This window comes from Eutrigla gurnardus (assembly GCF_963514095.1).
Source record: "Eutrigla gurnardus genome assembly, chromosome: 15".
NCBI lineage: Eukaryota > Metazoa > Chordata > Actinopteri > Perciformes > Triglidae > Eutrigla > Eutrigla gurnardus.
Window position 1 is genome coordinate 12,893,114 of NC_139938.1, and position 14,744 is coordinate 12,907,857.

The 14,744-nt window shown below is 43.4% G+C and overlaps 1 protein-coding gene across 1 annotated transcript; it reads right to left on the reverse strand.

The window, feature by feature from the left end:
* Positions 1–37: 37 nt before the first annotated feature.
* Positions 38–11,179, reverse strand: taok1b (TAO kinase 1b). The gene is made up of 20 exons (XM_084029515.1): positions 10,922–11,179; positions 10,678–10,749; positions 10,395–10,496; positions 10,234–10,279; positions 10,006–10,102; positions 9,802–9,915; positions 9,319–9,410; positions 8,854–8,947; positions 8,680–8,761; positions 7,634–7,801; positions 7,231–7,437; positions 6,893–7,030; positions 6,392–6,628; positions 6,175–6,303; positions 5,653–5,736; positions 5,406–5,525; positions 5,076–5,315; positions 4,753–4,965; positions 3,862–4,044; positions 38–3,744 (listed from the first exon to the last, which is right to left on the reverse strand). The coding sequence occupies exons 1-20, from the start codon at positions 11,051–11,053 to the stop codon at positions 3,238–3,240; spliced, it is 3,057 nt and encodes a 1,018-aa protein (XP_083885641.1). The 5' UTR covers positions 11,054–11,179; the 3' UTR covers positions 38–3,237.
* Positions 11,180–14,744: the final 3,565 nt, after the last annotated feature.

Genomic DNA, 14,744 nt, shown 5'->3' on the forward strand with positions numbered 1-14,744 from the left:
AAACAAAATATTACATTTATCCCCTAAACTTTGCATCTCAATTTCTTTTAGACATTTTAAATCACTTTGTCATCTGTAAGGAATAGCTTTTCTCTTCTGCTATGCGACATTCAGCTTTTTGCACAATCTATACAATTTAATACAGTTTAATACAGGTCTCTGGACTACGGAGAATAAAACAGCAAGATCCACCAAATGACAGGAGAGATAAAGGGAATACTGATAAACAGACTGTACAGAGACGTAACCCTGCCTCCCGCCGACCTCCAACCAATGGCAGCCATCCCTTAGCGACACCGAGGGGGATCACAGTAGACTCTTTAATCTGGTCAATCACTTGTGCAATCAGTGCAACTGATCCAGTTCAGAGTGACCAAGGTCTAAAGCTAGACTCTGCCCCCGACCGCCTCGCAAAACACCTGGGAGTTCTAGTAAACACAAGAGAAGGTCAAACAATCTGCCACTTATTTGGCCCCCTGCTGACATCATCTTGGAAATAAAATGACCCTTTCCTGGCATAAAATGAAATAAAAACACGACAGAACCGGAATATGGGTTGATATATGATGTTGTGTTTAACGGCATAGTGGCTGAGGAAAAGAGTGGGACCGCCACGTTCTGCGTTTTCTTCTTGTTTTCTGAACTCAGCCAAGAAAAACAAGATGATAAATGCAGAGTGAAGGGCGGTAAGTTTTTAAAAAACGCAAATACTTCAGTGGAGTGTGAAAATTCTTTGTCCAAATCATATCTGTGAACCCCACAACATCTAAGACTTACCTTTTTGTAGATATTAAACAGAACTTTTGTTGTGGAGTGCACTAAATATTCTTTATGCAGCCAGATATTGTAGAAGTTGTTATAATCTTGACTCCAGGCCAGTCTTCTAAAATCCTAAATAGACACATTTAGTCTTTTATATTGGGTATCATAAAGTCAGTAAAATATAGCCATTGCTCAGGCAGAGGCTACAAATAACTAGATTTCAAATGATGTGCAAAATCAACCTCATTCAGCATGAAACAAAAAGTTGCCATTTACTCGAGGCAACCAGACCTAGAGTTGCGTTGTTATCGTTCACGACAACAGAATATCTGTCGCAGCTGCAAGTAAGACGGTAAAAAGCCAGCGGCTGTAAATCCAACGTCCATTTGAATGCCGCTGATCTAAAACCACATCGCCGCGTCCGCCTCACAACTAGATAATTGTCTTTGATTTGTCAATTAGTTTTTCCATATTTTCAAATTAAAAAATATACAATATTAACAGGTTTCCTGTACATTCCACCTTCTGAAAATCATATGATGCATTATCTCTGCATTTCACAATAAGACTTCCACCTTTATCTCAATAATCCTTTTTTTTTTATAGATTTATATAATACTACACATCATATATATATATTTTCTTCTTCATCTTTTCTTTCACTTAAAGAGCAAATAGTTCGGGGAGGGCTGAAGATCATACCAGCTCAGGAGGGGAGGAAACAAAGGTGGAGGGAATCAGGGAGGTCGGTGGTCAGAACATGACGGCGGGGTCACCGGGGGTGAGACAGAGTGGGATGTCGGACCAGGGAAGGTTGCAGGGGCATGGCAGCGGAGATCACAGCATCACCGCCCATCCACCCAACGAGACATTCAGCAGTCACCAACCAGCAGAGGGCTAGTGATGCTCCTCGTTCACGCTCCCTGTTCATTCAGTGTCACTTTAGGCCCTTCATGTGTTCATTTATTATTTTATTCAAAACGCACAGACATTTTTAGGCAACTGAGATGGATATTGTTCCCCTGTGTGTGTTTCTCATTTACAGCCAACTCAGCTTCCAACTGCTAAGTGCATTATTTCTCAAAGATTCCAATTTTTTATTTTTAAAAACTCTTTTATGTCCCGTTAAATAAATGACACACTTTCATCAATCAAGTGTGCAAAGGAACTTACTGTTTGATGAGGGAATGCAAATCAACAACTACTTAATGTGTGCGTGTAAATCTGATTAGCATGCCGTGTGCGTGAAGGCCTGGGTCGAGTCACGACACCCTGCGGTGAAGCTCTGCTCGAGTGTTCTTGAGGTAGACCAACGGGCGTGGCTTTCACTGATACAGTGCCAGGTTAGACCAGAGAATGCAAACGAGCGAGGAGTGAACACTAGTCTGGATCCTATTCAAGTAGAAGGTTAGGTGCTGCTGAAAAACCGCATCCGCGTCATGAGGACTGTGGGCCGAGAAGGCCACGGTGTCCCTCAGACCGGCCGTACACCGGGCAGGCGTGATGGGAAAGTGGTGAAGACGTCTGCGGAAACCCAAGAGCCGAACAAACGAGGATGAGCGGGCACGAGATGGGACTCCCTTCTCTCCTCCAATCCACCTAATTTGGCCGCATAACATTACCTGAACTTCCACGGACATCTCATTAAACACAATGTTGGCGTGGAAAGTTTCTAATGACAAATCTGACTCTGCACCCTTAACTTTGGCATCTTTGCAGCTCTGCTCACAGCAAAGGAACTCCTTCCGGTAAAACAGTGCACTCTCTAGTGGAGGATCAGCTTCTCAGCTTCTTAGGGCTGGAATGAGATATATATAAATATATAATATATTATATTACCTTCTGCCTTCTCACTCGGCTGTAACTGCACATAAACAGTAATCTCTTTCCAAACTTTCTAAATCAGTAGGATGTCTGTGCTTCAATCTCAAGCTGTGAGTGATTTGGGAGAACGCATCTTTAAAACACGATTCTAAAAACAGAAATTGCACACTGAATGCACGGTTTCTCCGCGATGCTACGACAAAGCATCGGACTGACCCCACGTATGTACAGAAGCAGCATACTGCAAACAAACTCTTGATAATAAACTCTGTGGTAGATAATATGATAATACTACTCTGGGTCTATGACAACAGAGACGAACATGGCAACACACATTAAAAAACAAAAAGCACTGTAGGCTACAGTAAAAATGACACTATTGCACTGTGGCATACTGTATATGGCCCTCCGCCATCTTGGATTAGTCTCAAGACCGTTGGGTTTCCACAGACTGCTGCTAGCAGAACACTGATGTAGGAGAGCAGTGGTGACGGGACTGGGATGAGGTAAACCCAGTACTGTGCAATGTGTGTCAGCATGTGCGGTGCATGCATAGTGTGTGTCTACGTAGTGTCACCTCGGTGCACAAGGATTTTACTTTAAGACAATTTTTATGTTGCGTGTGTGTGTGTGTGTGTGTGTGTGTGTGTCCTAGGTGTACGACAGATGGGATCCGTTGGAGATCTGAGAGGTGATGCTGGCGCTCCTGCTCATGCCCTGTTCATTTCTCCCCCCTGATGGCGTCCTCCTCATAGCCTGCGGGCTGTTCCTCACCCCTCCTGCGCCCCCCGCGCTCCCCCTCTGATTCCCTCCTCCGGGGTGGTGGAGGCTCCAGGGCGGCGGGCCGCCAGCCAGCATGGGGTGACCCCAGGGCTGCTGTGAGCTGGAGCCCCCCTGGTGGTGATGACTATGGTGGCCGCCTCCTCCTCCTCCACCTCCTCCGGGCCAGTGGCCTCCCCCCTGAGCCCCGTGGCCACCTCCACCTCCTCCCCCCCAGCCTCCCTGGGAATCGGGAGCCAGGTTAGTCAGCACCATGTTGCTGAAGCCCAGTCGCATGGACTCCGAGTCGAAAGCCTCGATCTCTCGGGCCTGGCGCTCCAGCAGCGAGCGGATTCGCTCCAAACGCTCGTTCTGCAGCGCGAGCATTTCCTCCTCAATCTGCAGGCAAAAACACAGTGAACAAATATTTAAAAAAAGTTACAAGCTTCCCTCCAAAATGTATTGACACACATCCTTCCTAGAAAACACTAGACAATGTCCAGGGCGTCTTTTTACCTTCTGCTCCAGCAGGGCCCTCCGCAGAGACACCCTCTGCTCCAGCTCCCTCCGCTCCTTGTCGTGCTGAGCGTCTGTCTGCATCTTGATCTTGCTCTGGTACGCGTTGAGCAGCTCCAGCTCCTGCTGCAGCTGCATCCTTAGAACCTGACCCTCCTCCTCTTGAGCCTCGTCTAACCGCAGCTGAGGTCGGGTAAGGAAAAGAGAAAGAAAGACAGAAATAGACAGAGACACTGATGTATAGATGTCCTTCTTGGTAAGCAACATCGTGTTTGTTTTTGGCCCAATGTCAGTGACACAAAGTGTATTTTATATCCTAGAAGATCTTTCAGGATCCATAAAAACAGAATAACTCATTTCCATCTGTCCTAACGAATACTGACACAATAATCATCAATTTAGAATGAACATATACTCATATTTGACAGCATTCATGTCTGACCACAGATGAAGAAACAAATCCATGATTTGTTACGTTTAATAAATAGAAAAACAGAATGTTTAACAGAAGGCATCCTTTGACTTAACATAAATTGTTAAATTTAATGACTTCACATTGGGATGTAATATACTGGGACAAATACTTACTGTACTTTATAGTGTAGCAAGTTGTCATCATGAGCTACATAGGATTCTTGTTTAAATCTTCTTAAATTAAACATTTCATGTTTTGTGTTAAGACTAAATTAAACACTGATGCATATGAGAAGTTTAGCTTCTGGATGTTATCAAAGGGTCATGTAGAAAAACTCCGTTCCTTGATGTGATGTATTGATATTGTATGTTTTGGTATCTGCTATTGTACTGGCATTAATACTTGAAACTTCTAAATGATGATTGGTCCTGATCAACAGTGAGTTTAAAACGACGCCCTTCTCCTCAGATACTCACGGCCTGCGTAGAGAGCATTTCGTTGATGGAGTGGTCGTACTGCTCGGCGAGGATGGCCAGCTTCCTGGTCTGCTCTTCCTTCAGCCTCTTCAGGACGGCCTTGTGATCTGACTTGGGCGTCGTCTCCAGCAGGTGGTTCCTGAGGGCCTTGTACTGCCTGGTCTGGGTTTTACAGGTATCCTGGAACTGCTTCTTAATCTGAAGCTCTTTTGACTACACAAGATTAAAGTAAAGGAAATGAAGACGTTGAGTGAAGGAGTCTGACTGATGGGGTCAAGAGTTGTTTTATCAGAGTGTGTGTAAGTTCCATAATGTACACACACCTTGAGGCTCTTGGGCTGCTGTCGGACCTCCATGACATGCTTGCGCCTCAGCTCCCTCTCCCTCCTCTTATTGTATTCCAGCTGGTTGGTGAGCTCCGTCTGGTGCTGGGTCCGGATCAGCTCTGCCCGCGCCCTCTGGATGGTCCCCAGGTGCCTGAACTCCAGCTCCTGCATCGATTCGTGATGCCTGAGCAGCATGGCGTGCTCCAGGTCCTTCTGTGTCTGACGTTTGTTCAGCTCCTTAAATAAAAAAGAGTAAAAAGAAGAGAACGTGCTGGGTGACAGCAATGAAAAGCATGGGTGGGTGGTGGTGGCTGGTTGACTTCGTACCTCTCTTGCCAGATCCTGCTCCACATTGTGCCTTGCGATGAGGATCCTGCGTTTGAACCGCCGACACTCGAGCTCCAGGTACTGCCTCTGTCTCCTGAGCAGGTTGGCCTCCTCCTCCGCCTGGGAATCAAGATTTGTTCATGCCACAGATTCTACAGACGGTGTGAATTTACTGGCTTGTATGTATATATATATATATATATATATATATATATATATATATATACACAGTCGGGGGGTTCCTGACCTGGAAGTGCTGGATGTTCTCCTTCTGCTTGGACAGCCACTCCTGCTTCTCCTTCTTGGGGGTAGACTGGTTCTCGCTCAGTTCCTGCCACACAGGTGTTATTTAGTTTCAGCTATTATATTGAATAGAGCACACACACACATATGGATGTATGTATAAGTCTACCAATACTACAAGTCTACAACTACTTAATTGATAAACTATTTAAACCCTTTTTCAAAAATAAATTGTGAGGTATTATTGCAATTTTCTACTCATCACACACATTAATCAAAACAAATAACCAGCAGGCCTAACATATTGTCAAACCCCAGCACAAACATTAAAATAAACTTTAAAAAAAATAAAATTAAATAGAAATTATTTCATTTCCACGCTTCCTACAAATAGAGCTGGTTCCATTGTTTACCTCAACCCCACACCTAAACAAGTCAAAGCATACACCTAATTATGTATGTTTAGGTGATTTCGGGTAAATCATAACGGGCATCATGAAGTAATCGTGTGGTTCTACTGCGGTACCTCTTTGAGCTGCTCCTTGCGTAGTTTATACTCCCGCTTCTGTGATTCCAGGAAGCTGCTGAGCTCCTTCTTCTGCTGCACCTGGATGTGCTGCTGGAACTTCTTCTCATCATTGGTAAACGTCTTCAGCTACACCGACACAAATATTGAGGAAGAGACAGAAAAAAGTGAATATCACAGTATCTATAGACCACAGTATTTTCCTTCGTCTACATACATCTTTGTCCAAGGCCGCCTGGTGTTTTTTAAGCAGCTTCTCCATCTCCTGGGTGAAGTTGTTCCTCTGACTCTCCAGCTCTTTGTCCAGCCTGAGCCTGTGCTCATCCATCTCCCCTTTCAGCTTGTTCTCCAGGCCCATCAGGTGCTTCTGATGTTGCCGTCTCATGCGTTTGTATCCTGACATCTGCTCCCGCAGCTCCGAGTCCTGCTCGTGTTCCTGCATCTCACGGGTCACCTGCAAGACGTGGACGCGGGAGAGGATCAGCGAGGTCCATTTGGAATCGGATTACTCGAAACGTGTTATGAAATTTAAGAATTTCACTTGGTGTTTTAACGATTAAGACATCCCACACCAGTGTGTAGGTATAACAGCAATGTTTTAGAACATTTTGTCAAACATAAAGCACACAATATCTTCATTTATACAGCCACTAGTAAATTAATTTAGTAAATTATATCAGGGAGAAGAAGGGAGATGCATAGAGGAGTGTGTTCTTACGAGTGACGCTGTGCGTATGGTGGCAAAGTGCTCTCTGTTGCGGTAGTGCTTCCTCGGAGCCTGAGCTGGTGTTGGCTGGGGCTCAGAGGGTTCACTGCTGGCTGCCGGCTCCCCAGAGAAACTCTCCATCTCTTCTTCCTGGAGACATAAGGCAGCGGAATTAACATATTATTTTGCAACTGTATTTAGCATAAAGAAAAAAAAACATTGGAAGGTTTTGGATAAGATGAGAAAGAAAGAAGACAGAACAGAAGAGAGCCACAGTTGTTGTTATAAACGACACTTTAATCAATACTTTCTCTAAATGGGTGTGTGTGTGTCCATGTCACTTTACCTACCGGTTTGAGGTGGATGACGGAGCTGTTGGACATGACTGTGTGGTCTCCCTCCATCAGGTCCAGCTCGCTTCGGCTGTCCTGGGCCGCTTCGTTCAGACTGTTGACAGAACTGCTCTGGGAACTGGCGCTGATGGACATGCTGGGAATGGACTGATTGCTGCCCACACTGTTCACTGTTCCCGTCCGACCTCCGCCCGGCTCCAGCTCCTGGAAACAGAGAGGAAACAGCAGACAAAGAGAGAGAGAGACAGAGAGAGAGAGAGAGAGAGAGAGAACACAAGAAAGACCAAGAGACAGACATACATACAAACCAATGCATGCTCGGTTATTTTCTCTGAAAGTGGCACATGTATTTTTGACACAGTTGCTTTAGTTTGATTTGAATATACAAACGTCCACACACCTCCTCTCCATCAGGGGCTTCTGCTGTAGGTCCGTTGTGGGCCTCCTGCAGGAGGATCTTCTTCATCTTGCGGTACTGCAGGTTGTCCAGCTCTCGCACTGCATCCTTGGTCCTCTGAATAAGATCCATCAGCACGGAATCTGGACGCTCACGCTGCAGAAACGCATGCTGGAGGAAGGTGACGGGGAAAAGGCAGAACATATGAATAGGGAAGCCCCAGAAGAAACAGCAGAAGTAGAAGAAAAAGAACGACAAAACTGTTCTCAACCCTAAAAGCGGTGTCTGGAATGACTGGGAGCTTATGAGGAGTCCTGGATTTAAGGAGCTGGTGGATGGATGCATTGAAACTGCAGAAACAAACGCCTCTATTAAGGCAAGACACCTCACACTGTCACTCTGTGTTTATGCCTGCGTGTTTAACATGACTAACATTTGCCATGCTGTGTAGAACGGTGGAATACGCAGATGATAGACGATTGTCAAAAGTGACTTTGATAAGACAAATAAATCATTAAAAATTTCTGCTTAAGATTGGCATCATTCTTCATGCACTTTACTGGAAGGAAGTCTGGGCTGAAGTCCAATTGAAGACACTCACATTGAAAAGCAGTAAAAAAAGAAATTGCAACACGTGTTTCGCTCAAGAGCAAGCATTGTTTTGGAACATGACATTAAAAAAAGACAGCGTTCAGTGCTTCCATACCCAAAGGACAACTTCCATTAGTAATAGGGAGTCCATTAGTGGGCTAAGTGACAGCTGCTCAGTTACTTAATGGTGGAGGAAGAAGTCACATCTCTACAGTAATTACATCTGTCTTTTTTCAACAAAACCAAGCTGTGTGTGTGACTGGACATGTTCTGGTCTTGTGTGTGCACGTGAATCCGGAAGCAGAGGATTAGCGAATCATAATAGAAGCTTAAGGGGGGGGAAAAGAACACAGAGAGGTTTATTGCCAGAGGGATTTACCAATCTCCCCATCTTAACACACTGACCCCGCTCTGTGTTTCTGCGGGGCAGTGTTTACAGTATGTGCGCGTCCACTTACACCGAGCATGTCGTCAGAGTGCGGCCTGTCCTGGGGGATTTTCTGAAGGCAAGAATCGATAAAATTTCTAAAGTAATCCGTCCTGCAAAAGGAAACATAATTTTAGGTGCAAAAGATACAACATATATACGTTTTGCACTGATATGCATGCGTGTGTGCAACATGGCATCTCACCATTCACTGGATTGCAGTGTGGGGCTCTCATTCTGCGCAATGTGGTATAAGGCACTCATTGCATTCATGTTAAACAAGGGAGGTTTCCTCTCCGCTGGAACAAAAATGGCAACAGTAAGTATGTGTTCCTTCTCATTAAATCATAGGTTGTTGGACATATGTTATTAAAGTTTCAGATGAAAACATGTTTTGCCTTTTCTTGATAACTGAAAAAAGATAGGTTGTGCTGCTGAGTTCATGAACTTTACTGTTTTAACTGAAAATTAAATCAAACCAAATCCACCAAATGCAATCTTACTACTGCCTTTAGTCGATGTACTCAAAGACCTGTCAATCAACAGCAAACGTGTTTAGAACAGAGGGCAGGCCAGGATTTGGTAACATTTGGACCACTGGTTGACACTCATTTTTATAGAAAAATATAAATTTTTAAAAAGATAAAAATACACACATACTGGCCCCTACCTAATTCTATACAGGTGATCCCTAAGGACCAAATATCCACCTTCCCATCATATTGGCCCTCATCCATAGCTAGAATCACCTCCGGAGCCATCCTGGAGGAAGTGGAGGAGAAAGTTAAGTTAATGTGGGGAAATAGAGAAGAACAAATAAAAAGGAACTCAACAGTAAAATGTTCATCTGCAAACTAAAAGACACTCTCACGTCATTCTTTGGAATAATGAGTCATCCAAGTAGTAAGTAGTGGTAGGTCTAAATAAAGTATACAATCCTGAAGAAGATGTCTTTATCTGAATCCTCAGCATCCATTGTCCCCAACAATCGCAGCAGCAAAGCATTTGAATATGTTAGCAGGTTTGCTTTAAACTTGTGTGCAGATGTGGAAATGCTATTTAGAGTCAACATTTTTCATGGATCAACGCTTCTTCAAGCAGCTGGCTCGACATTTAACACGTACACAAAGCATTGTTTCAGTTTTACCCTTACCAATATGGCGTTCCCACAAAGGAGTTAGCAGGTGAGGCAATGGAAGCAGAGCCAAAGTCTGCCAGTTTGACGAGGCCAGGCTCAGTCAGCAGAATGTTACCTGCCTTCACATCCCTGAGTGAGAGGGAAACACACACGTGTGAGCAGGAAAATACACGGGCGATATAAGGTATATAAGGTTATATTGGTGTAAAAATATTTTACCTGTGGATCATATTGTGGGAGTGAAGGTAGGCCAACCCCTGCAGAGCACCATGTGTAATGGCAGCGATCTCCACTTCTTGTAAAGGTTTTTTATGAACTGAAGGAGGGAAAACAGTTTGAGCAGGAATCAACACGGCTGATGAAGACACGTCAATGTCCACGTATCTTTGTGAGCTCACATAGCCAGAATTGCATCTCATCTCTTGTGGAAGGGTTCAATCTGCTCACCTTCTAGCAGATCGGAGGCTGAGCCGAGACAGTACTCCATCACCAGCTACGAACGGGAGGTAAAAGGTCAAGAATAGCGATGTATGGACACATAAAGGCCCTGACACGCTGCAGAATTAGATAATCTTTCAGTTTTAAATTGTTATTAAAAGGTCACTTACCCATGCTGTGTGCTCACGGAGGTAACAACCTTTGTATTCTATACTGTTTGGGTGCCGGATCCTCTGGAGAAACTTCACCTCCTTTATAATGTCCTGCCATTTCTGTTGATTTTAAGCCAATATGTGTTATACATATTATAGTAATGATTCCTTTGTGGAATGAAGTTAATGGTAACGCTATAGCTGCGAATGTAGGATGCTGTTTATGCTGCCTGTCAGTAAACAAACGCTACAACTCCTCAAAACCCAAGGTCCTGTGTCTTGCTTGCCATCTGCTGCTCACCTCATTAGACTGTTTGCCATTGTAGGACATCTTCTTGATTGCCACCACCTCATTTGTGCGTATATCCCGTGCCTTGGAAACAAAACGTGCATCGTCAGTACACATTTCACCTGTAACATAGGGCACGTCAAATTCTCTGTATATCTCTCTCATCAAGGATGTCATTTTTTAAGACCTTTTTCAACCATATCCCTGATTAACATCTATAATCTATAAAGTCAGTGTGAAGATGTAGTTGCCGTACAAAATAGACAGCGCCAAAGCTGCCATGGCCAATCTCTCGGAGGTCAGAGAAAAGCTTCTCTGGGTCTTCTTTGAAGAAAAGCTCAGCGACATCTGGGTCCTTCAGGCTCCCTGCCCTTACAGAGGAGGGCATCCTGGTTAATGTAGTCCCTTATCACCCACGCAAAGGGGACGGGACTATCTGGGTGCTGAGCTACGCCAAAGCAGCTGAAGATTCATCTGCAGTAACGGTTTTGGTCGGAGGAACCAGCACATGGACACCGAGAGGGACAGAAGGGGGGAGAAGAAGGGGAGACAAAGAGAAAGAGACAGAAGTGTTAGCATGGAAGATAAAACACACACACATTTTGTGGCCACACCGACTAAAGGGAGCGATACAACATTTCCTCAGAAAGGTCAGAGTCAGATCTTCAAGTGCTGACCCTAACATAAACTACTAATTGCAGAGTCATCACTCGTGCAGCGGTTCAGATTGCTTCAGCAATTATTGCAGATCTGTAAGCTACTGGAATGACTGGGCAATGCAAATATCCCAGCTCAAGGATCGATTTCATGTCCACTGCTATGAGGTGGCCTCCAGTAATGAGGTTTTGAGCTGCATTGGATGATCAATTAGTGGACCTGGGGTCACATTTTACTGTGTACGCTGAAGTGGATGCACCAGTTTTGCTCGAGTTAATTCAATTACCATGCATATAGGATTATTATTGTCTATGCAACATTTTGTATTTTGAGTGTATCTGTATGCATATGATGTGTTTTGTACCTAACCGTATACTGCAAACTTCTAAAAGGTATTTCCTTGGGTTTAACTGTAGAAACACTAACATCAAAGAGTCATAATAATGGAGATTACTATACACTGTGTTATATAAGTGGCATTGCTCCAATGTAAGAATGGAAAGGAAATGTACAAAGCCCTCTCCTCTCCTCTAGTTTGCACTTTTCCTATTCAAAAATTACCACCAATATGTAAGTGTCCCTTCACTTTATTTAATCTCAGCTCCTTGTCTCTTCTTCAGCCAGTCAGAAATTGGCAGCAACCCCCTTCACACCTCAACACCACGTGTATATTATTATAGAGACACTCAGTGGGAAAGCTGGTAGCCGCCTCTTTCGGTTTATCTTTGGGTCTGCAGCCCCGCTAACCAAGCCTGCTATAGTTATCAGTACAGCCTGTTGTACCCAAACCGCACTAGTGGCTGCTGATGTCACAAGGTTTGTCCTGCTGAAAAAGCTATCCAGCTGACTGAGGAAAAAATGAGAGTGAAACTTGTATACCAAGATATGCAGCCCTCAAGGACAACAAATATTGTGCTGGAGAGGAGCTAAAAAAAATGTCCGGTTTGCTTGTTTTTTAGGCTACAAATACACTGAGCATGACTGAGAACATTGGGAACAAGTAAGTGTGAATCTCTGCAAATGTACCAGGTGCAAAAGTCTCAACCATGCAGATGAGATATACAATAAAAGGTAAATATATATACTATAAAAAGGTAAACATAGCACATATGAGAGAAATGTTTCATTCAGTATATTAACAGCTCAATCCCTCAGTGTTAGTGTGAGAAATACTTGATTGTAAATGCACAATGGGTTAACTGAGGTGTGGGCTTTTTTTCTGGTAGTGTGTGTTTGAAAAGGACTATTCACTTCATTTTCCCCCCTGGCCATGTGTTTCACCTGTAATTACTCTGCACCACCACTACATTATTTACAACGATTTGGTCCTCAAATCTCCAGGTAAAATTCAAACAGACAAAAGACTATTGACTGTTTTGATTTTTCTCGTTTCTGTTTTTTGACAATGGTGGTGGATGGTCTTCACTGTTTTGTTTTAACTAAAACTTTAATAAGTTTGAAGGAGTCACACTTGTATTAAAAATCTCGTAGCTCGTTGGTGGAGCGCCTCCACCCTCATCGCACCTTTCTATCATAAAGAGTCATGTTCTAAGAGATGGATAACTTAGTCATGAAAAGGGGAACTGAAATTAAATGCACCTTTGCTCGTTAATTTGACTAATGAAACTGAATAATTGTGACAAGGAGGGGGAGATAACAAAGCATAACCAATTATAAAAAATATGTTAAGGAAACAAGAGCAGCTTTTCTTCATATGTTCAATATGTGCGATGGTTTTATTGACTGGTAATAGTAAGATAATATTGTTAAGTAATAGAACATACATTATGATATACAGTATATAAACTCCCTGGATGATTGATTAGGTATTGGAAAGGGGATTGTTATTAGTGCTTTGTTCTTCTTCTCTAATAATAATTAAACAAGAATACAGTGACTTAAGTTGGACTGTGTACAGATACAATAAGGTATTTATCCCCCTCTCACCCACACACACTGAAACAGCACTGACGACCAAGTCACAAGACTGAATCTGAAAGAGATGGACTAGACTGCAAGCCATGTATGCACACGCTTTCCCTCTCCCTCTCTCCCTCTCTCCCTCTCTCCCCGCGCGCACACACACAAAATCACAAAGAAACAGTGTGTTCAAGAAATGCACCAAAACTTGTTTTGCTTTACTGCTCCAGAAAATGGATTCTCTCTTTGTGTATTATGTGAATTGATTTCCTCTGCACTGTAAAATCACCAAGAAGCCTAATGAAGAGGCAGCCAGTACACCAAGCTGAGTAGCAAGGGGTGTCACAGAGGGGAGGGGAAGAGAGAGAGAAAAGGAGAGAGAGAGAGAGAAATGGAGATGGATGATAAATAATCAAATACTGTATTGATCCCCATCGTTACATTCTCTTAGCTACTCAGGGTCAGCTACAGAGGAGCAGTCCTTCTGTCTGCTGATGTATAAATACAGAGAAATGATGTGTGAGAATACAAAGGAAGAGATGATTCAAACCCAGCATAAGACATCCATCCATCCATCACAGTTCCTGTATGTTTTTGCGGTATTAAATCCATAACAATTACATAAAACTATTTCTGATACCATCAGAAATGATGAGACTCCAATGATATCACTTGTTTTTGCTTCATCCCGGGGCTTATTTTGCAACAATTATAGTTTTTATTTTCAGTTATTTCGGCTGGTTACGCCGCGTCTGTGCACACTGTACTTGACTGGCAGCTCCCCAACTCTCCTGGTTTTGCTGCACCTGCTAACACAGGAAATGTGCACCGTTTTGATTCCTTTGGGTACATATGGTTGACCTCAGCAAAGCTTCAACCTTAAATGTCAACCTGAGAAGAAAGCTCAGAATAACTGATATCACATGTGTGGGTGTGCAGGGCGTTTAAAACATTTTTACTGAAGCGCAGAGATGCTTTAGTCATTTTGATTTGCTTCATTTCACACACATGCATATCTCCACAGAATATGCTACGTATACAGTGTACTGCCATATACGTGTTTTCAAAACGTCCTTCAGCAAGATGCTAAATGTTGGATTGCTAAATAATTCAAAGTAGGGAGTGCACCAAGCGGATACATCTTATTAAACGATCATGTATCAGCCAGATGTAACCGGTCCACATGAAATACTTCTTAGTCGCTTGTTGTAAAATTGTAATGATTCAACGTTGCATAAACAATACAATTTAAAATGTTCACAATACTAAACATGCTGAATTTGGGCATTGAATTCCATATTGGAGGGGAAGACATGGGTGCTTCAAAGATCATCAGCCAAATGTCCATTATTACTGCACTGCAACATCACATCTGTTTGTTCAGAGACGATGTTAATTTCATGACCTACATGTGTGCTGTTGTTCAAATGGCTTACGCACTACATTTCTATCCCCCCAAGATGGAGGGTGTGGTGTCCATGCTCCTGCTCCCTAGACTGATT

What these genes read in the sequence shown, in the direction of transcription:
- taok1b (XM_084029515.1), bottom strand. Translation starts at nt 11,053, where the DNA reads ATGCCCTCCTCTGTAAGGGCAGGGAGCCTGAAGGACCCAGATGTCGCT. An exon ending in ACACTGCAATCCAGTGAATG is followed by an intron (nt 8,762 to 8,853) that starts GTGAGATGCCAT and finishes TTCCTTTTGCAG; the next exon opens with GACGGATTACTTTAGAAATT. An exon ending in AAGCCCCTGATGGAGAGGAG is followed by an intron (nt 7,438 to 7,633) that starts GTGTGTGGACGT and finishes CTCTGTTTCCAG; the next exon opens with GAGCTGGAGCCGGGCGGAGG.